This window comes from Trichosurus vulpecula, chromosome 1, assembly GCF_011100635.1.
Source record: "Trichosurus vulpecula isolate mTriVul1 chromosome 1, mTriVul1.pri, whole genome shotgun sequence".
Classification (NCBI taxonomy): domain Eukaryota; kingdom Metazoa; phylum Chordata; class Mammalia; order Diprotodontia; family Phalangeridae; genus Trichosurus; species Trichosurus vulpecula.
The window spans coordinates 239,926,713-239,950,662 of record NC_050573.1 but is presented as its reverse complement, the minus strand read 5'-3'; the positions used below and the strand labels follow the sequence as shown (position 1 = coordinate 239,950,662).

Below are 23,950 nucleotides of genomic sequence, written 5' to 3'. Positions count from 1 at the left end.
TATACATGTCTATATTATCAAGCAAGGAATATTGATTCATCTGCATTCATCAGAGTGAGAAAGGAAAGCCTATGCGTTTGCAAAATTCTAAGAACCATATTCTTGCACATATAATATGAAGGAGGCATAGAAACTACAGAGAACAGACATAAGGGAACAGCTTAGGGGTAGTTTAAGCTTTGTTGGCCCTGCTATATATGGTATTATCAACGCTTAAGGTGGTTTGTTGTGGTTACTGTTGTTTTTAAAGATGGAAAATTATAAATAGCTTTTTCTGCTTTCATAACAAGTAAATTAGAGAAATTTCTGTATAAAACCAATTTGAAAAACTCATATTTTGGAAAAGCATTTTTATGGCTGCGTTTCCACTTTTCTTAGGGATCATTGCATTTAATAAAGTTAGTTTAAAAATAAGGTTTTGAATCTATGAGGTTATGAGGCCTTATATTGGCTGGTGATTCTTGGGATAGTGTCCTCCTATAGCCATCAGCATGAATACAAATACAATCATTTTTACCTTTTCGTATTAATTTTAGGCTTTTCAATACCCCCAAATAGAAGCATTAAAATAAGTATATGTGGTCTCAGCTCATAAAGTGAAAGTGGTTGACTTTCAACAGAAACATGTTTTAGAGTAACATATGTTTCCATTTGATACTGAATTGAAAATAACAACCTAACGGCTAGCACTTAATTTAGGTTTATTTTTCTTTTTCAGTAATGGGGAACATGAAGCCTCCAATCCTGATGTTTACTATGCATCTGTTATGGTTGAAAGGCTGTCAGTGTGCACCTACTTGGAAAGACACAACTGATCTCGGTGAAAACCTAAAGAGTAGGTTTGCTTTCTTTATCTCCCTTGTCCTGTCTCTATGCACTGCTGGCATTTACGAGGGCTCACAGTTAAGAGATAACAGCTTTCATTACAGCCCTCCAGTTTCATGTTGTTGTAAAACTTTCTCTAGGGCTGATTGATATTAAACATAGAGGCTGTGGAGACTTGATGCCAAACATCTGGACAAAAATGGAAAAATTTAGCAAATTATCTGAATACTTCTCCATAGCCAGCTGGTTGGTATTGTAGAGATAAAACTGACCATTTCTTGACAGGATTTCCAGTATCATCCAGATGTTTGGTGTCACATACATACAGAGTAATGAACAATGAAATGATATTCCAGCTTTTAGAAAAAAATAAGCAATGAAGATAATCTTTGCGGTTATCTTTTTACTGTGGAAGATTAAATTACAAATATATTGCATCTACCCGTTCTGTGATCATTAATTGAGTTCTCATTTTATGAATTAAATGTGGCCTTTCCTTGATAATGGGTATTTCACATATATTGACAATTAAATTTGCTGAAATGGAACAAGTTAGAAATAGCTTTGAAAGTTTATAATTACTCTTTAAAAATCAGATTTACTCTTGTAAAGAAGAGGGAATACCAAACAATGAATTCTAGTCCTATTAAATCAATTCATCATAAATGAGGAAACAGTGTATTCAAAGAAAAAGATTAAAGAATCTCATTACGGGGGAAAGATCATGCCAATGAATCAATTATGTTTGTTCAGAACTGTAAATAAAGTGGAGTGACTGGGGCTTTGCTTTAGGCTACTAAATTTAAAGGATGTTTGGGAAAGCACTGACAATACTCTACCCCATGGTGGTGTACTAGAGTACTACACCCCAGATGAATTTACTTCTCTCCTTCCAAACCACCCAACTTGGCCCAGGTGCAGAAATTTCCAGGCATAGCTCTTTGTTTGATGGTTCCATGGAGGTTATTTAAACAAAGGTGGAGCTACAGATTGTCTTTAGCTTCCTGGTTGTATACAATCGATTTATGCTTTTTTATTTTTTTTAAATGGCAAAACTTTGACTCTCAAACTAAAGAATATATTAAATAAATAAAAATAGGTCACTGATGAAAGTGACAAGAATGAGGTCCAATTAACTACAGCACACTGAGACTCTCACAACACATGAACAGAAGGTATTGTCGGGGTGGCAGCTTACTGCTGATTCATTATGAAAGGCTTCCAGAGTCAGATGCTATAAAAGAGCAATTAGGCCTCTATTTAAGGGAATGAAGAATTGGTGAACTGGTTTTGCAATGTAGTTGTGTAATCAAAGCAAAAACAAAAAAACCAAAAACAGATCCTGTGATTTTCTTAGGCTTGTCTGTGGTTGGAGAGCAATACGTAGATGAAGAGGTGAAGAAAGCTTTGATTGGGATTAAGCGGATGAAAATCATGATGGAAAGAAATGAAGTAAAACATAAAGAGCTAATGAAAACCCTGAAGAAAAGCAGTAAAGAAAAACAGGTGATTGAAAACGGTCTTGGTCCCTAAACATGCCAAGAAAATAGACTGTGATGGTTCGCCCAATTGGGCAATCGTTTCTTCTAGGTTCACAAGATGACAATCATTTTGGTTACATCAAGAATCAGCTTCCCAAATAGGCTTTTATTGTATTTGTTATGCAGAGATGACATCACCCTACCAGGAGGAAGGATTCCAAATGCATTTTTTTTCTCCAAATCCGTTCTTCCTGGGACAATGCTGTTTTTTCAATAGCCACACCATATCTGACCAAAGCAGCAACCTAACAAATTCTCTCTTCTCTGAAACCTTATTTTCACGTTAGGTGTGGGACGGTGGGTGTGAATTATCACCCCCATGTTCTCTACTAAATAGGAGAAAACCTCGTCTCTTCCTCCCAAGCACTCCCCACAAGAAATCAATTGAACATTTATCCAAAACTTCCAGACATGTTCATCTCAAAGATGAATAAATATCTTAGTGGATCTCCAAAGTAGATGCTGACCCCATACTTCCCTCCCTTACTACAGGTTCCTGAAGATTTCTAGACGGGATCCATCTCCTCACCCTGACAGTGATAAAATTTGGGTAAATCATGCAGTAGGGAATCAGGTACTAGAGATGGATTCAGGCAGACCTAGTTTTAAAATTCACCTCCAACCTTTACTATGCATATGTCTTATGACCAGGGGCAAGTCATTCTCCAAATCTCAGTTTCTTTATCTTTAAAATGGGCGTTAACCTCGTGGAGTTGATGTGAGGCTCAAATGAATTAATTTGTATAAACATTCAAGTGATATATAAATATCCAAATATCCACGATTATTCTCTAGTGGTCTTCTTAGTCTGTAATCTGGTAATAACGTAGCTAATAAATGCCCTGAACCTAAACACTAGAATTAATGCTATGCAAAGACAACCAAAAGAATAGAGAGAACTTTGTCTCTATGACTCAGTGGTTCTACGAAATTTTTGCTTTGAGAAAAAAAAAGAAAGAAAAGAGTTTCTCAAACTTTAGGTTGACTTTGATCCCTGGCAATACTCTGGGACACATTTTTAATGGATTTTGTGCCAGCTTACAGAAAGGGAAGCAGTGATGTAGCACGGGTTCATTAAGAACAAGACATGTCAGACTATGACTCATTTCCTTTTATAACAACTAGCATTTATAGAACACGTTAAGGTTCGCAGAGGGCTATATATGGTATCTCATTTGATCCTTACAGCCACCCTAGGAAGCAAATGCTATGGTTTCCCCCATTTTACAGATGAGGAAACTGAGGCCAAGAAAGGTTAAGGGACTTGCCCAGGGTCACACAACTAATAAGTGTCTGAGGCCAGATTTGAATTCAGGAAGATGAGTCTTCCCCACTCCAGGCCTGGGGCTCTCCACTGTACCACCTAGCTGCCCCAAAATACAGATTTCTGAAGCCAAATTTGAACTCAGACTTTCCTGCCTCTAAGTCCAGTGCTCTTACCCACTGTGTCACCTAGATGTCCCTTTTTTGACTGGTTTACAACATCGTTCCAGGGATGTGTTGGAGCCAGCTGGCTCCAAACAAGCCACTTGTCAAATGGCACCCCCTCCCCCATCTGAGAGAGTAAGAACCAAGCAGGAAAAACATTTGAGAAGGATCCTGAGGTCTAAGCAGCAGGAGGAGAGGAGCCTTTATTACAATAGCTGCCATGCTTTAGGGGAAGCCCTGATGAAACTTAAACAACCACTAGAGGATTTTTCCAAGTGCAAGCCCCAAGGACGCTTCTATACTCAGGTTAGCAATATTGGACTCCTTCCAAATAAAAATAAGAAACAAAAATGAATAATTTCATAAAAAGAAATACTTAATAAACATAAAATAAAAAAGAATAATTATCATTGACATTTTTATGTTAGTCAATCAATTAGCATTTATTAAGTGCCTACTATGTGCCAGGCACTGTACTAAATGTTCTATGTAGAACTACACATACATATTTTAGCACATTTGATCCTCCTAATAGCCCAGTGAGGTAAGTGCAGTTATTGTCTTCATTTTACAAATGAGGAAACTGAGGCTGAGAAACATTAAGTACCCCAACCAGAGACAGGTTTGGAGCTGACTAATAAACGCCTGAGTCAGGATTTGAACTCAGGTTTATCCTGACTGTAAGTTTGGAATTCTAGCCAATATTCGACCTAGTTGCCCCAAAGAAAATGATAGAAAACAAATTAGGTGACTCTGAAACCAAGACAATGGGCAAATTGGATTTATAAAAATTTAATTTACTTAGCAGAACACATTTTGTGTTATTAATCAGGGGAGGAATTGGGATGTATTCTGCAAAGGCTTATGACTCACATTTTTCCCATCCTGGGATCCTGCATTTCAGGATTCTGTACGTTATTTCAGAGTTGTAAAAGTTACAAAATTCTTTATTAAGAATAATAATGCTCTTTAATCTTTACCTAGGGCTTCTTGCTGAGTATTCTAGAGGGCTTTACCTGGTGTCTCTTATAATCATCTTCTGTTAGCATAAGGAAAAGCTGAGGCACAGGAGGGGGAGAGGGCCACACAAAGTTAGAAACAGATCATTCATTCCCTGAGTTACTAGCACAGATTGTAGACCAGGGAAGCTCAGTTGGTGAATTGCTCCACGCTGTCTCTGCTTTCCATACTGTAAGAGGGATGGGAAGATAGGAGGGGAGTTCTTCTTATCACCACCAAAAGGTGCCCACTAGAGGGTGCTCTTTCCCTTTCTATACCACGCCTGTGGCCATCTGTCCCAGCTCTACTCCCGGACAGCCCCTACATCCCTGCCTTTTGATAGACAGTAGTACCCACAGGCATGTGGGTGTCCAGACACCCCTAATGTGGAGGAGTCATCTGACCCCAAACATGTTGCTTAACATGCAGTTGTTAATATATTCATACATTCAGTGCAACTGAATCTCACGGTTTTATAGACCATAAAAGTTATAATTTACATCTTCACCTTGAAGTGGACTTCTAGGAAGTACAATGGATATGAGGGATTTGGAGTCAGAAAGACCTGAGTTTGAATCCTGCCTCAGACACTTACTAGCTGTGTGATTCTGGGCAAATTAACTTCTATCTGCCTAAGTTTCCTTATCTGTAAAATGGAGGTAGTAATGGAACCTACTTCGCAGTATTGTTTGTAGAATTAAAGGAGTTAATATATGCAAAACACTTTGTAAACCTTAAAGAACTATATAAATGTAATTTATTGTTTTAGATTTTTAGAACCTCTAGGTTTTTATTTTTCCTATAATAACAGTTAACATTTCTATATCACTTTAAGGCTTGCAATGTACTTTATAAATATTATTTAATTTGATCCTCACAACAACCTTGGGAAATAGATGCAATTATTATCCCCAATTTACAGATAAGGAAACTGAGGTTGAGAGGAATCAAATGACTTGTCCAGAGTCACACAGATGATGACTGAAGCAGAAATTGATCAGTGGTCTTCCTAAATCCACTGTGCCCACTTAGTCACCCTTATATTGTCTACAGAGAATTGCTTGACCAGTCACTACTACTGTCTTATCCAAATAGATGACAGGAGCTTCTCTGTCAGCTGCTGAGAGGTGAGAGGAAAATGGTTTGGAAAAAATAGCTTAGAAACACTCATTTTAAAAACAGCAAGTACTGAGGCACTTAACATTGAAATGGCATGTTATTTTCTCCCCCTCAATTAGGAGGCCCTCCAACTTATGAATGAAGTCAAAGAAAGACTGGAGGTGGAGGAAAGACGATGCCAGGTGTCTTTGACAGGTTTATGGGATGAATGCAAGTCTTGTCTGGAAAGTAGCTGCATGAGATTTTATACAACCTGCCAACCAGGTTGGTCCACTGTGATAAACAAGGTAAGGGGGAAAAATAGGTCTCAAGATTTCAAAATTCATAGAATTCAACTAAGTTCCCTTCCAAATTGAGGGGGGTGGAGAGGGTGGAAGGGAGCAGGGAGGAGAAGACAAAGGGAAGAGTTAACAAAAGGGGATATAGAAGGGAAATAGGATGATTTCCACAAAAGAGGGGGTACAGAAAGTGATAGGTGGGCTAGCCATATGTGAAGGTGGAGGAGACAAGATAGACTACCCAAGGTTTGCTGTGATATCAACACAACATTAAAAGAGCCAGATGGAGACCCCCAGCATGTTGCCTAAATCCCCACTAGAAGATTGAGAGAATGACCTGACAGGCAAGAATCACACTGGGTAAGAGTACATGAATGCCTTGTACCAGTGGAGACACTACCTATGCCACGGAGATCCAAATCCATTGAATTATCTTAGAACAGAGGACAGAGGTGCCCAATTTGATGTCACCATTCGGGAATCTGTAACTGAGCAAGCATGTTGTCAATTTTTTTTGTGCTAGTGGTTCAATGTATTTATTTTTAAAATAGTTTACAATTCTTCATAATCTATATATGTTAGTTATATAATGCTATAATACTATTGCTAGTATAATTACTATTAATAGTGTTACTATTAATTAATATATATTACATATATATATTACAATATATATTATATATATTACAATGCCAAGGGGAGTCAGAACAGCTTCTTGCTTGTCAATGCCATACCCAATTAAATAGAAAGCAATCCCTGGGATAAATAAGAAGCGAAGTTTACTTGACTCTCCCCTTAAATGGATCTGTTGGACTTTTGTGATTGCCTCCAATCTCTAATCCATCCATAGTGTGCTGTGAAGAGATCTTTCTGTTACTAAACAGCAGTGTGAGCCAGGGCAAATCACTTAAACTCTCAACTTGAGTTTCCCCTCTGCAAAATGTGTGGGTTGGATGAGATGATTCCTTCAGTCACTTCCAAATCCAACATTCTTTGATTCTATAAAACACTATAAGAGTTTATCAACATAATTAAAGATAGTCCAGTTAAGTGTTGGTGCAAATCATTATATTATTATATATTATATAATATTATATATCATAATATTATTGGTGCAAAAGATTATAAGACAAAGTATAGGGTTTTTCTTTTCATTTTAAATAACTGCTCTCAGCATACAGACAAAAATATTTTTACATGCAAAGTTGTAATTTGTTGAGTCTGACAAATGATCAATGGTAATTGTGTTTACTCGTTTCTTCCTAAGACTAATTTTATTTGTTACTTGGTATTTTATTATTCCTAGACTCTTCCTTTGTTATTCCAAGAACCGTTTTTTGCCAAAGCTTTTAATAATTAAAATATAATATAATAACATAAATAAAACAAATATTATAATGAAGAAATATTGTATAAATTTTCATTATGATAAAATAAATACTATGAATAAAAATAATATAAGAATTAAAAGGACATAAAACATAACTTCCTTATGACAGGAACTGAAGGAAGATCCCTGCAGACAGTCTGAGCTCCCCAATATTTGACAGTTTGCTCTGCCCTGCCCTCAATCTTTTTTATAATTCAAACCTTTAATGAAAAGAACAACCATCTCTTTAATAAACCTATCTATGCCTACTCTAGTGGAATAGCAACATGGGCATGGTCTTCTTATCTGCTGAAAGGACATTAGCCAGTGGACTCATTTTAACATGGAATTCCTAGAATTCATTCCCTCCACAACTCTGCTTCTTAGAAACCCTAGCTTTCTTCAAAGATGAACTCAAGGGCCACCTCATATTGTGAAGTCTCTCTTGATTATCCCTCCCCGCCCAGCCCTCTCCCCCCCCCCCCCATCCCCCCCCCCCCCCCCGCTGCTAATTCCTGCCTCCAAAATTCTTTTATATCTACCTTACATATATTCTTACATTTACTTATATGTGTACATGTTGTTTCCCCCCACTAGAATGTAAGCTTCTTGAGGACAGGAACTTTATTTCATTTTGGTCATTTTATCCCTAACCCCTAGCACAGTGCCTTATATGTAGCAGACTTTTAAAAAATGCTGGTTAAAGGGAAATGAATAATTTGAATATTTGCTTAAATTCCCTATTTTGCTTTGCTGTTGGCAATACCTAACCAAGAATGAAGGTAACCATGGTTTTCTATTTTTAGACAATTACTTCTTGGAAAACAAAGATTAGGATAAAATATATCCTTCAGGCCAAAGTCGGTTTTCAGTATAAATTATTCTTCTTTGGTGTAGAGGTCTAGCATAAATTTATTTTTATTGCTTGTTCCTTGGTTTCTTGTTGTTGTTGTTGTTTTTAAATAAACTCATAGAGTTTCTCTATAGATAAGGTGGGAACTAGAATGTGAAGAGGCAGATGAAAGGTTGGCAGATATGATAGAGAGGTGTTGCAATGCAACGGAAAGGTTAGTGGGTGGCCAAGGCAGACTCTGTTGCATAGTCCCAATTCAGCCAATGTTCTGGCTTGGGTATAGGGATGTCTATATATGGAGGCAAAATAGGCAGGTGTGTGTGTGGTCCACTTGCAGAGGCACCCAGGAAGACCCCTTTGCCTCCTAAAATACCTCCCTTGCTAACTTGTTGATATCTAAAATCCAGCAATTAGAGTTTGGCTTAAACTAAACATTGGCTTTGATTTTTGAAAAATGTAAATACTCTTGGTAGAAGCAACATACTAAGCCCTCCATATTATATACATCTCAGAGTGAATACTTTACCTGATCCTTTCCCAAAGGCTCATTTTTATAGGTTAAGGCAGAGGAGAAAGTATTCAGAAAGGGCTGAGGGCTGAGAGCATTCTACTAAGAGAAGAAGCTAAAGAAAAAGACTTTAGACAATCTTGGGCTTATTCATATTTTTTTCTGTAAATCTTCTCCGGATACTACCTTATATGTCTTCTAGTATCCTTTGTGTTCCAAATTGCATTCCTCAGATTGTGGTTCCTTAGTAATGTCATTAAACTTGAGCCAATTTTGCATCACCAAGACTCTCCGGTCAGAATTTTATAGGAATTTAATTCAACTTTTGTTGAATTTTTGTTATTGTTTAGTCATTTTTAGTTGTAGTTAACTCTTTGTGACAGACACCTTTTGGAGTTTTCTCTGCAAAGATACTGGAGTAGTTTGCCATTTCCTTTTCCAGGTCATTTTACAGATGAGGAAACTGAGGCAAACAGGATTAGGGTCACATGGCTAGTAAGTGTCTGAGGCTGGATTTGAACTCAGGTCTTCCTGGCTTTAGGTCCGGCCCTCTATCCACTATGCCACCTAGCTGCTTCGGTAAGCACTTAATAGAACTGAAATGAACAATCAGTATATTACCTAAAAATTCACTGTTTATTCCTAAGGCACCCAAGAATTCAACTCAGCCATCATTTATTAAGTGCCTCCTATATGGCAGCAAGTTGGGAATTAGTTTGAACTCTACCTTGTTAATGTAGGATTTTTAAATTTGCTAATAGAAAGGACCTAAATGCCAGGTAAGAACTTGACTCCATTTCTGTTCCCCTACAGATTGAAAGCTTTTTCAAGAAAATGCCTCAGTTATTTTTTCCTTTTCGTGAGGATGAAGCAAAAGCTCTTCCTGTCACTGAAAAGCCAAATGAGGAGGATGCTCAGCTATCCCAAATGGAGGGCACATTCAGCCAACTTGCCATGGATGTGAACACACTATTTGACAGGAGCACCGATGTCTTCAAACAGATACAGAGAGAATTTGACCAGGCTTTCCAAACGTATTTCACCTCAGACGCAGACTTAACAGAGCCCTACTTCCTTCCGGCCTTATCAGACACAACCCCCCAAAACACAAGTCTTCTGAAAAGCTGGGAGATACCCAATTTCTTTCAGCTGTTTTTTGATTTCAGCAAATCAATTTTGATAGGTATTGGTGAGATGATTACTGAAATGATACAAGGAATGAAGAATTTACCAGAACAAGTGAAAGGCAAGTATTATCAAAATCAATTTGATGCCACCTATCTAATCTTGGGTAGAATAGTAAATGTTAGAGTTTTGAGTAGTTCATGAGATGATAGGATCATAGATTTAGAGCTTAATTGGTCCTTAGAGGTCACTAGTCTAACACCCTAATTTTATTGCTGAAGGAAATGAAGTGATTGTTCCAGGTCACTACTGCCTTACTACAAGGTTACTACAAGGATGTAAGTGGCAGAGCCAGGATTCAAACCCAGATCCTTTGATTCCAAATGTAGCACTATTTCTATTACCTCACTGCCTCCTTATTTATCGTTCCTAAAGTGTCTTTCTGTGGCTAAGCAATGGTTCCGGGATTTTCACATGGAATAATTTTTCCCCCAGTTTATTCATCTGGGTCCACCTTCTGAGTGAAGTGGGTAAATCATAAGTACCCATTCCTTTAGGACAAGACACTTCACCCTGATAGGAAGTGAGCTGAAGGCCTGTGCCCTTGCTTACAGACTGATAAATTCTTCGTGCCATTTGGCGAACAGGTTGTTAGAAATATACTCAGCTGAGAATGAACATGCTGATGAAAGAATGAACTCACACCTTCTATATAAGTTAATTTAATCCACTCTAACCCATTCATTTCACAAACTTCCTGATGACTTCCTTGCCATGGCACGCAGTTTGTCTTCCTTACACATCAACCACCAACCAGTTCTTTGAAATTAAATACCAGTCTAACTCCTCACTTAGAAGAAAATCATCAATGTGGGTAAGAGGGGATGGAAAGAGTTTAGATGGAAGATGGGAGAGATTTTATATTTTTATTTTTATTTATATATATATTTATATTTTATATATATGTGTTTATATTCATATTTATATATTTATTTATATTTTTGTTGTTGTTCAGTCATTTCAGTAGTGTCCAACTCTTCATGACTCCATTTGGGGTTTTCTTGGCAAAGATACTAGAGTGCTTTGCCGTTCCTTCTCCAGTTCATTTTATTGATGAGGAAACTGAGGGAGACAGGGTTAAGTGACTTGACCAAGGTCACACATCTAGTAAGCATCTAATATAGAATCTGAACTCAGGTCTTCCTGATTCTAGGCCATGGCACTCTATCCACTGTGTCATCTAGCTGCCCCAACTAAGGGGGTAATCCAAAGCTAAACTCTGCTATCCTTGTTCATCCTTGGGAAGGTCCCAGAAAGGAATAGCTTAGTAAAGCTTGTAAACTGCTTCAATCCCAGCACTTTACACTAAATTTTTAACTCAGTGTTATTCATGATAATATCAATATAATAGTCCATACTAACCTGAATTACAATATACCTCCACAAATAGAGTCCTTTCTCAGTACTGGTATCTGGTGACTAATCGTGTCCTAATGACTAATGGGTCTTTGTGCATTCAGCATCTCATCTCTTCAATCTATCCTCCACACAGCTGCCCAACCTGATCATCCTAAAATGTCTTCCTGACTCCAGGCTCCAGACTCTATCCATTGTGCCACCTAGCTTCCCACTCTTTGTATTTATATAACCCGTATTTAGTTTCCTGAACCAAAGAACTACATGGAGTCCCTCAGTTCTATTCTTCTGTTTAAAATTATGTCCTTTTTTTGCATCTTATTCGTCTCAGAATATGTCCCTCCCATCCCCATCTCTCACTTGGTGAACCTTTCCTTGTAACAAAGATTGAAAAAGAAAAAAAAATGAATCAAAGATAACCACAATTCCCCACCCCTCCAATTAAGGGAGGGATGTGCATTTCTTCTTCTCTGGAGCCAGGCTTAATAATAATGACCACACTGCATTCAGTTTTGCTTTGTTGTTCTTATCATTTTAATCACTGGGGCCATTGTTAATGGTTCTCCTTTTTCTCCATACTTCACTCACACAATTCTACTCTTTGTGACATTTTCTAGATACTTTTTGGGACTCAGTGCCAAGTTCGAGAAACATTAATCTAGCTTTATATGCAGGTCGATCTCGATGCCCTACCCTATTTTCTCTGAGTCATAATGCAGGAAGGACAGTAAGTCATAGAAGAAAAAGGACTGGATTTGGATCCATAAGTTGAGTTTAAATCCATGCTCTATCATTCACTACCCATGGGACTCTGGGAAAAGAGCATCATCTCTTTAGGTCTCTGTTTTTTCATCTTTAAAATGAAAAGTTTCGTACTCACTGAAATTTAACAAAATGTCAATCCCTGGGACATTGTCAGTGATCTTTGAAAGGTCATTGAGGATGTGAGAAATGTAGAAGGTCTGGGGAAATGGAAGATATCTAAATTTCAAAAAAGGAAAAAATAGAGTCTAAAAGCTATAAGCTTTCATTCCTGGCAAAATTCTAAAATGTATTATCAAAGGGATGGTTAGTGAGCATCTAGAAAAAGAAACAGCGATCACAAAGTGCCATTGTGGGCTAAAACAAGGACAACTCATCTTGGACAAACAGGGTTACTAGACTTCCAGATCAGGGGGATGTTATTCATGGAGTTTCTCAGTGTTTTAGTGAAGTAGTTGACAAAGTTTTCATGTTTTTCTTGTGGACAAGATGGAGAGAAGTAGGTTAGGCAATACTACATTAAGGCAGATTTGGGTCTGGTTGAATGGCTCAAACCAAAGAGTAATGGTAAATGTTTTGAGGTCTGTTTAAAAGGATATCTTTAGTGAAGTGCACCGAGATTTGTCAGTTAACAAGCCATTTACTAATCAATAACTCCTTGCTATGGTCACAAAGAGTCAGACAGAACTAAAACGACTGAACTACAACAACTATGTGCCACATACTGAGCTAAGCACTATTTTAATCAATGATTTGGATCAGGGTATAAATGGCATGCTTATCAAATTTTCAGATGACAAAATGCTAAGAAGACAGAGTTAACAAATTGGATATGTTGCTAATAGAAAGGGCCTAGAATACAAGAGTGAAAATCCAAAAAATGTTTTAACAGGATGAAACCTAATAAAACAAAATTTAATAGCCACAAATAAAGTCTTGCACTTGGATTTTAAAAAGTCAACTTCCCAAATGCAGTATAGGAGAGGTAGGATTAAATATCAGGTTATGTGAAAAAGTTCTATAGGTATTATAGTACCCCATGATGAAAATCAAAAGCTAAAATGAGTGAAGTAATCGTCAAAAAAAGTCTCAATATTAGGCTGACTTAAGAAAGTCATAGTCAGTCTGCAGGACAAGAGAGGTCATCTTTGCTCTGAACTCTATCTCATGAACACCCTATTTGGAATGTTATGTTTAGTCCTGGGCACCATATTTCAGGGAGGAGATTAATAAACTGGAGAACATCTGAAGAGGGCAACCAGAATGGTGAATGGACTTGCAAGTATGCTATGGAAGGAACAGTTGAAGAAACTAAGGCTGTTTAGTCTGGAGAAGAGATTTAGGGGGAACTTGATAGCTGTCTTCAAGTTTTGGAAAGGTTGAAGACTGTCATGTGAAAGATAAATTAGACTTGTTCTTCTTGGTCCTAGAGGACAAAACTAGATGGAATAGTTTGAAGTTGCAGAAAGATAGATTTAAGCTCAATACAAGGAAAAACTCTCCCAAAATTAGAGCTACCTCAAAGTAGAATGGGCTGCCCAAAGAAGTCATGGGGTTCTCTCATCAGAAATCTTCAAGCAAAAGCTGGATGACTCCTTACCACGTAAATTGTAGAAGGGTTCTTATTACAGGTACATGTTGGTCTACACAGGCAGGGGCAGGGAACCTGTGGCCTCTAGGCCACATGTGGCCTTCTAGGACCCCAAGTGCAACCCTTTGACTGAATCCAAACTTCACAGAACAAATCCCCTTAATAAAAGGATTTGTTCTGTAAAACTTGGACTCAGTCAAAAGGCCGCACCCGAGGACCTAGAAGGCCACATAAGGCCTTGAGGCAGCAGGTTCCCCACCCCTGGAGAGGGATGGTTTCTGAGGTCTCTTACAGATCTGAGCCCATTTGACCAAGTGACTGTATGTTCTCTGAGCTCCCTTCTCATTCTAAAATGCTACAATTTTATAATTCTTTAAGCCACGAAAGCTCATGCAAAGAATTGTGGGATAAGATTGTTGTATATGTGTCCCAAATCAAACAGGTCAGAAAAGGGAAAAAGTATTGTTTCCTCAGATAACAGTTACTGCCCCATATTAAAAAACCCCAAAACTTATTTCTTTAAGTCAGGAGATAAGAATTTATTTCAGTTTTATTTTGCACAATTCAGCTTGAAAGAGAGAGAGAAAAACACTTCCTCAGAATTTCTCTGTGGTATTTAGATAGCAAAAAATTTCAGAAACAGGTAACATGGGCAACACCTGGGGTAAGCACCTGTGCGTTCTTGACCTTGTTCCTTGCTGGACTCTTTCCCGGAAGAAAAATGAGAGGAGTGACTTTTTTACTGACTGACGACTAACTGAGACAGTTGTAGCTGCCAAAATGTAAAGGAAGTTCTTGCAGTAGCTAGCTAGGGCTTTGTATGACTGGCATCTCCCTGGGAGTGACTTATTTCATGTAAGAGAAACTTTGTGCTGGATTTCTCTCCTGTACCTTTGCTGTATAGGCAGAAATAAGTTGGCTAGACAAAAATACATACCTGGAAGAGTAGTTAGATTAAATAACCAATGGTTTTTTCTAGTAGGATGGGTCTTTAATCTGGCAATCATTTCTGAACATTCTCCAAATATTCAATAGGAAAGACAGGATCCTAGACAAAATAATTCACTGCCAGTGCTGCCCTGGGATGGGGGTGGGGATGGGGGGAGGGAGAAACTTATTCCAATAATTATACTGGACATCGTTACTTTGATATGTAGATGAATTTAAATGTTTCAAAACATACATCATCCTTGCAATTATGTAATAAGTCGTACTTATAAAGTGCTTTACTATTAGAAAGTAATTTATATATTATATAATTGAGATATATTACTGTATATTTATGTATTTTGGGATTTACATGTATTAATTAATATAATGCATATAAAATAACAAGAGAGAAAAGGTGGCATGGTAGATGGATAGACATCCTCAGAGTCAGGGGAGAGAGAGGGAGAGGGAGAGGGAGAGTGAGAGAAAGAGAGAGAGAGAGAGAGAGAGAGAGAGAGAGAGAGAGAGAGAGAGAGAGAGAGAGAGAGAAAGAAACTGAGGCTCCCCGATGCTAAGGGGGTAGGGAATTAAATCCAGGTGATGGGATCATAAATTTAGGGACAGAAGGGAATGTCAGAGATCCTCTAATCCAGCCCCTTCACTTTACAGAAAAGAAAGGTGAGGCCCACACGTAGGTGGATTTCTAGATACAAGCTAGTATTCTTTCCCGGTTTACATCACCATTTCTCCTAGTGCAAGACAACTTTGTATATTCCAATCCTCTGAAATGAGGAAAAATTTTAATATCTACCCTCTCAGCTTTCCATGGCTCTCTTCCAATTCACCACATTCATTGAAGATCCTACCCTCCATTTTTTCCTTGCCCCAGATGGGCTGGAACTTCAATGTTCAGGGTAAATTCAAGGGGAAAAACTCCCATCAGCCTAAGCTCCTCTCAACCTTTTGACATGCAGGTGGCCCTAGCCAGCAAGCATGTAGATCACTAAATGGCATCCTCATTTCTCACCATAAATCTTATTCTCCCAAGGGAAGTAAAGTGAAGTAGAGCTATTTGGAAGGTTGCTGCAAACCAGATGCCAAGAGTTCTAAGGCTGTCTCAGAGAGCAAACAGGCATTTGTATATGGGTTTGGGATTTGCTGGCACTTTTCCAATGGGGAAAGGGAGCAAGCCATATTGGTCTACTGCCCTTGGGAAATCTACCTAAATAGCCTGGTATTATGAGACTTTGCTAGCCTTTATTTGTAATGGCAATCCAGCTGTAGTGTCTGATGGCTGATAAGGTTTCACTGGGACAAGGAGAGAAGAGAGGCTAGAAAAGATTACTAAAGATACCATCTTTGTTATCAATCAGTCAATAGGTATTTATTAGGTGCCTACCTATGCCAGCTCCTGTGTTAGGTACTGGGGATAAGAATATAATGAATGAAACAATCCTTACTGATGAGGAGCTTAGAGTCCAATGGAGGAGATGACAAGTACTTATATAAGTATATACAGGATATATAAAAAAGAACACAAATAAATACAAAATGGTTCAATGCAAGTAGTTTGGAAGAGAGGATACTGGTAATTAAGAAATCAAGAAATGCTTCATAGGAAAGATGTCACTTGAGCTACATCTTGAAGAAAGAAAGGGACTGAGGCAGAGGTGAGGAGAGTGTGTTCCAAGTATGGAGAAGGATGATGATGATGGTGGTGATGGTGATGATGATGACAATGATAATTATGACAACGATTGGATAATAGTTATTAGAGAGGCAGCTTTGGGACCAGGACAACCTGAATTAAAGTCCCATTTATGACACATTGGTACCGTGACCCTGGCCAAGTCACTTCACCTCTGTTTGCCTGTTTCCTCATTTATACCTCATTTATACTTCCCAAGGTTGTCATAAGGATCTAATCAGATAATATATGCAAATTGCTTAGCACAGTGTCTGACACATAGTAGGCACTATGTAAATGTTAGCTATTATTATGGCTATTGTTATTATTATTTTCAGAGAAGGTATCAACCAGTATCAGTAGAATGAGTTCCCTCAACTCAGAGTTCCCTATGCAAATAAAATCACAAGTCTAATTCCTAACCCTAATATTAGTGTAGGGCATATGTTGCCTATGTGGGTTATGTGTACGCCCATATGGGTAGTCTAAATGCAGATCATGGTGAAGTATGGATATATATCTCTGAAATCACCCACCTTCTCCAAAGGAATTTTATTTTTTCCTGGAGGGGAATAGGAGAAGGGACCATGAAGTTGGAGGGGGTACTGAACTAGAATTATGTCCAGCTCTCCCCCTAAATATTGCTTATCTAAGGGAATTTTTTTTAGTTTCAGGTCATTTGTTTGGGCACCTTCCCTTAAAGAGGAAGAGGTAACCCTCGGCTTATACCCATAGGCCTGTAAATGCTAGTTATACAAAAGACCATCACAAATACTGACTTGTAAGCAAAATCATTTATTCAAGCAGATAGCACACAGAAATCAGAAAAGTTAGATAGATTAGAATATACCAGAAAATACACAGGAAAGGAGCCAGTTGATTATGGGAGCCAGCTGAGATCTCATTTAACCAAGAAAGAGAAAAGCTTCTCCCCCATCCCATTTCATCTGAGGGGAATTTCCCAAAATTCTCTAGGGAGACAAGCAGAGATTTAGAGACATATTGAGGTTCTGGCTCCTTTCTTTGTCTGCTGCTTCCCAAAGTCTTTTATCTCTCTCCACATGTTTTTCTCCAAAGAGTGTCTGGAAGCATACCTCTCTTCCTTGAAACTGGAATAAAAAACGTCTCTTTCCTTTCCAACATTCCCCTACCAACTCCACCTCTCACACAGGCCAACATCAAGAAACCATTCCCTCCACCAATCAAGAATTATGCATAAGCAGCAGCATGTGAAACAGTTAAAATAATTAATAAGCACCTTGTGGACATGACTTTGTACTGGTGTATACATGAAAGATTCTAGGAAAACTATGTCCCTGACCTATGTCCAAATTTGTAATGTGCCAAAATACTCTAATATGTTGTAGGGCTTGACTTATGTAGTTTATTGTTCACATATTTATTTGATCTCCCTTTTGAATGAAAGACAGCTGACACAGCTTTAAATTTCTTTCTCTCTCTCATATATATATACACACACATATCATCACATATATACACAAATATGTGTACGTATATATGCACATGTGTACATATACATATATGCATGCTTATTACATCGTATGAGGAGGTATTGTCTATATTTTTGTGTGTGTTGCATATATATGAGCATGTAATATTAATATATTGTATGCATGTGTATATATTGCATATGTGTACACGTGTGTATATGCTTTATGTCCTCTCTCAGTCTTTGTCTTCTACTCATGTCCTTTGAATAAAATACTTTTTTTCCTTAGAGTGTTAGTTTTAAAAAATCACATCTGCATTCACTGCAACTAAAACAGAAGTGAAATGATCATATCAATAATTTCTCTTTCCCCCAGAGCCAGACAAAGGAGGCATGTTTTCAGAGATTTTTCCTGGACACCACAGAGTACCATGTAAAGAGTTTAGCCAGAATTTGTCTGGATGTTCTGAATTTCATGAAAGATGCCAAAAATGTCAAGAAAATCTCTTGCAGGGTAAGTTAGTGTTTTCTTATTTGTTTCAATGAACATTGATTTAATAAACAGGTTTTTGGGGCTTAGGTTTTGCTGTTGTTCTTAAAGCATATTCAGTGTACAAGGCCCCAGGCTAGCCTGGGTGGGAGAGATATACAAATGAGTAAGAGATAGTCTTTCCCCTCCACTGGCTTCTAATCTTGGAAGGGAGATAAAATTTATATATAGACTATTCTGATGCAAAATACAGTATGGTAAGTATCTAAGAAATGTGCTCTTTTCGGAGGTCCAAAGACTTGCTTTACAAGTCCTTTTAATTCACAAATTGTTTTTCTTCCTATATATTCCCACATTTGACCATTTGAGATACGCTTAATCTACATTTCAAAGCCTGTTACCACCAATTATTTCGGTTTGATTTTCCATTGTCTTCAATTTCTCATATTTCATGATGAAAGACTAAATACAGGCTAGTGTCCCCAATAGAAAACAACACTAATTATGTCTGCTAATTAGGGTAAGTTATTACTGCTTACTAAGAAAAAAGAAATAATGCATCAAAAGCATTGTTTAATAATAAATAAAATTATAATGCAATTGAAAAATAAATAAAGCATTTCTTTCCAATGGATAAATTGTCCAAGTGAAATAAGGCATTGCTGGGGGTGGTGCTATAATTCTTTCAGTCTGGTTGAAATACTATGTTACTGTGGCCTTCAAGAATTCTCTTAGCTTCCAGATATACCCACTTATGCATTGGGAAAATTTGGTTTGGGGGATCATGTGAAGACAGAACTGCACTTTTTAGTTCATTTAATGTAATGATAATGTTTACTTAGCCATTTAATTTTAAAGTAATTGCACTGTTGGTTCAAGTGGCTTTGAAGGGAGCTGAGTGGCTCATTGGAGCAATCCTTCTTGTGTGGAATGGGAAGGGGCCCACTGCACGTGTGTGCTGAGCAGGGATGGGTTTTTCCTTGATCAAATGGCTTGTTCCATGTATCAATGGATTTGGGAGGTATGGAAGAGGAGAGGATACCAGACACATATAGCATCAGCCTAGGTCAGCGACCATACTGCCAGCTTCTCAGAGGTATAAAAAGACCGAGATGGGCAGGGACTGTGGCTGAACAACCAGAAAAGTTTGGGAACCTGCCCACCAAAAGTGATGACTTTGCAGAATAGGATTTGGAGTACCCAGTGCCATGGTAGCAACAGAGGGAAAAAAGCAAGGAGATGCTGCTCCTTCACTGAGTCCACAAGCTCACTGTGACAAAATGCTAAACTGAGCTCTTTGCAGGGAAGTCTAGAAACTTGTGGATAAGAGAGATCTTTCATCTGGGAGCTCTTTCTATTGTTTTTTTTTCCTTTGTTATCCCTGTCTATAATAAGCCTGTCTTTTGTTAAACATTTTGTTGGCTCAAGTGCTTGCAGGAGAGTATGGTATCAAGGAGACATGACTCACAACGTGTGAATTTGGAGTAAGCCAGACTGCAGTGGGTTTAGGAGAGAATGAAAGGAAAGGAAGTAGATGCACTAATTAGAGATGGCTTTCTGAGTTTAGCCACAAAAAGGGAAGATATAGGACAATAGCTATTGGTGACGGTAGGGTCAAGTGAAGAGTTTCAAAACTTTTCAATGTGGGAGAGACATAGATACATTTGTAGGCAGCAGAGAAGCAAGAAAGCAAAAAGGGAAAGACTGAAGGTTAGTGAGTAAGTAGTGATGATAGAAGGCAATCTCCTGGAAAGGACAGAATGAAATGGGATTAAAAGTGCCTGTAGAAGATTTGCCTTGGCCAGGAGACTGGATCAGTTCATATAAATCTATCCATCTTTCTCTGAATGTTTCATATTTGTTGTATCTCACAGGGAAGTAACACTCCATTAATGTATCCCAATTTGTGAAGCTATTTCCCAATCAATGTATACCTACCTTGTTCCCCCTTCTTTGCTACTACAAAAGTACTGCTATGAATATTGTAGTAAACATGAGACTTTTCCTTCTGTCTTTGACATCTTTGGGGTCTGATATCAGATCTCTGGGCCAAAGGGAATATAGAAGTGAAACCTCTTTGATACATGCTAGGTATGCGATAGTGGGAATCGTTTCATGTATGGTTTGGATTAGGTAGAGACTGAGGTCCATTCCAAATCTAAAGTTTGTTGTTGGGTTTTGTTTTGTTTTGTTTTGTTTTTTTCACTATGTAAAGCACTTTTCATTCATCTTGGTATTTCTACCAATGTCTAGAACAGTACTTTTGATGATCCTTCTTGTTTAATTTATGGTTATTGAGTTGATTTATTCTGTCTGGATTATGCCTAAAAATAACTGAAGATTGAAGAGGATAGTTTGATTGAGAATAGGTTCACCTATATTTCAGACAGTTAATGAAAAATAAGTCTTCTTAGGTGACAGACTATCAGATGGGAGTTGGTATTTCATACAGTAATGTCCCTCATAAAATAAAGAGATTCTTTGACTAGTTGTGGTCTTTACCCAGTAATATGGAATTGGGCGGGGGGGGGAGGGGGAGTGCAATGCAGCCTCAGACTCCAGGGCCCTCTGCAACTGGATCAACTATAGACATCTATGGAATCCCTGAATGCTCAAGAAAAGGGAGAATTTGACTATACGGGAATATTTTCCAGCCAAGTTTTTTCTTCTTCCTCAGACTGCCCTGATGTCCCCGAGTTGCACATGAAGTTTGATGAAGCCTTTAAACTGTTTAACATTTCTGAGCAGCAATACACTCAGATTTTCCAGATGACTCAGCATCACATGGAAGACATGATAGCCATGATGGGGAAGATGAGGGAGAAGTTTGGATGGGTGACTGAACTCTCTCACTGGACCAGAGGATCAGAAAATATCTTCAATATTATAAAGGTGATGCCTCGACCTACAAAAAGAATTCATTCCCCTCCCAAGAAATGACAAGTAGATTATATGCATATATTGCCACTGTGCTTGCACCCAGTAAGAGACATTTGATTTGGTGCAATGTGAGGTTTTAAAAAAACAGAAACTTAAAAAAATTAAATAATATCTGTGAAAAATGTTTCCAAAAGGCTATCCGTTTGAATGCAAATCAAAGCATACTATTTTTTACTTTATTTTTTCATAGTTTTTTCTTTTGTTTTCTTTCACAACATGAGTAATATGGAAACATGTTTTACTGATTGCATATATATAACCTATATCAAATTGCTTACCATCTTGGGGCAGGGGAGGGGAAAGAAGGAGGGAGAAAAATTTAGAATTCAAAATCTTATAAAAAATATTAAAAATTATGTTTACATATAATTGGAAAAAATAAAATATTGTTTTAAAAAAAAGAAAAATGCTTGCAAAACTGAGAGATGCTATGCCCATATGAAATATAATTGTCAGGTTTTTTTTTTAATTGATGCAGTACATTATATATTTCACTGATAGGATCAAGCCATTCTTACCTATATCCTTTTAGGATAATAGATAAGTTATTGTCAGCCTTGTCAAAGCCTGGTACAATGGACATAAATAGGTAAAATACCCTTCTTCTCCCTTGTTTTAAGAATTAGGCAAATTCATATATTTATCTTTACATGAAAGATACAGAATGAAATAGTGAATAAAGTACTGGACTTAGAGTTAGGAAGAACAGTGTTCAGATCCTGCCTCAGGCATTTAAGCAGCTGTGTGGGCAAATGACATAACCTCCCTCAGCCTCAATCACCATCTATAAACTGGCAATGATGATAGCGCCTATCAATAGGATTGCTTTTAGAGTCCAATGAGATTGTGTATCTTTGCTTTGGAAAGTCTTAAAGTATATAAATGTTAGGTCTCATTAAAGGTTGTGGGTTTGGTTTTTATATTGGGGTGCGGCGTTGTTAGTATGTTTGTTTTTGGTTCTTCCTTGATCGTTTTATTTAAAAAAAAAAGCTGTAATTTCATTACATACATTTATAGCTCCATACTTGCAGGTACCAACTCAATAGACTTTATCTGGAAAGACATACAAATACCAATAGGTAAAATAAGCAACGCTAACCACACTTTCGTAAATGCAGTTAGCAGAATACTGAGATTTTCATCTAGTCTAGTCTTTTGCTTGACAAATATAAATTTTTATCTGGGAATTTACTGAATAAAGATTCTTTAAAATATTTTCCAAAGTTCAAGTCAAATTATGCATTGGTGCAGTTTATATTTTACTCAAATCAAAATATGTATATATATATATACATATATATGTGTGTATACATATACATATGCAGAGAGAGAAGTAGATAGATAGATAGATAGATAGATAGATAGATAGATAGATAGATAGAAGATAGATAGATAGATAGAAGATAGGTGGTGCAGTAGATAGAGCACTGGGCTTAGAATCAGGAAGACATCTTTCAGTTCAAATCTGATCTCATACCCTTAATAGCTGTGTGAGCCTGGGCAAGTCACTTAACCCTGTTTGCCTCAGTTTCCTCATCTGTAAAATAAGCTGGAGAAGGAAATAGTAAATCACTCCAGTACCTTTACTGAGAAAACCCCAAACGGGGCTGTGAAAAGTCAGACACAACAGACACAACAACAAAATAACATATATACACACACACACATATATATGTATATATGTATGTGTATATATATATATATATATAACATATGTTATAGCATATAATCTATATATGTATGTGTGTGTTGGTGAATTCATTAAGAATCACTGCTCTGCTTTATTAATAGTTGTACTTCCTGAATAAAAATACCACAGAACAAAAACAAATCACCAAAGAATATAGGCTCCTTGAGGTGAGGGATGGTTTCACTTTTGTCTTTGTATCCCCAGTACTTAGCAGTGCATGGCATATGAATATCTCCTTAACCAAAAGGTCTAGAAGTTAAAAAAACCTAGAAGGTGGACACAGTGCTCTTTTTTCAGCCACAAAGCGAAGAAAGTAGAGAGAGCAGAATGGAATTTTTTATTTCAATAATATTTTGCATCAATTGATTTTTCTAGTCAATAATTAATGCTTGATTAATTGAAATACTTATCTTCTCTAGCAAAAATGACTTTTAAAATTGAGACACAAAATTTTTAATTCAACTAAGCCTTAAATATGTACAAAACTCTAGTAATCTTTATTGTTAATACATTTTCTCCAGGTAGCTCCAAGAACTGGTGAAGAAAAGTCTGCCAATCCGAATGACACTCTGCTTGAAGTGAGCATCCTGACTTCCCCTTCTTTCACCATCAAAGTCCCCCAGGATGTCAACATGGATGACTCCAACTTCATTGAATATGTGGTTGGGAAAGCTTTACAGTATTACAAGCAACATTTTTGAGCCTGGTAAGCAAGGCAGCCTCATTGAGTGTACTTTCTTGAAATGTGTTTATCTCTATAGAGAAGTAAGCGAGATAGACCACACCAGTATGCACTGTAGTCTGCATTTTACAATTTAAGCATAAATAGTCCCATCTAGGTAAAGGATTCACATCGTCTCAGTTCCCACAAATTAAAACTAAATACTATACCATCTAAAGGTGATTTCATCAACTTAAGTGACTGGACTGCATTTCTTGCTGTTAGATA

At 37.5% G+C, this 23,950-nt stretch overlaps 1 protein-coding gene across 1 annotated transcript; it reads left to right on the top strand.

Moving 5' to 3' along the window:
* The first annotated feature begins 729 nt into the window (after positions 1 to 729).
* On the top strand, positions 730 to 23,702 carry CLUL1 (clusterin like 1). Its single transcript, XM_036752037.1, has 7 exons — positions 730 to 835; positions 2,183 to 2,331; positions 6,032 to 6,199; positions 9,734 to 10,166; positions 18,258 to 18,395; positions 21,049 to 21,263; positions 23,523 to 23,702. Exons 1-7 carry the CDS (start codon positions 730 to 732, stop codon positions 23,700 to 23,702), a joined length of 1,389 nt encoding a protein of 462 aa, XP_036607932.1.
* Positions 23,703 to 23,950: the final 248 nt, after the last annotated feature.

Coding starts and splice junctions, on each gene's coding strand:
- CLUL1 (XM_036752037.1), top strand. CDS start 730: ATGAAGCCTCCAATCCTGATGTTTACTATGCATCTGTTATGGTTGAAA. Junction 2,332..6,031: donor AAAGCAGTAAAGAAAAACAG/GTGATTGAAAAC, acceptor CCCCTCAATTAG/GAGGCCCTCCAACTTATGAA. Junction 6,200..9,733: donor GGTCCACTGTGATAAACAAG/GTAAGGGGGAAA, acceptor GTTCCCCTACAG/ATTGAAAGCTTTTTCAAGAA.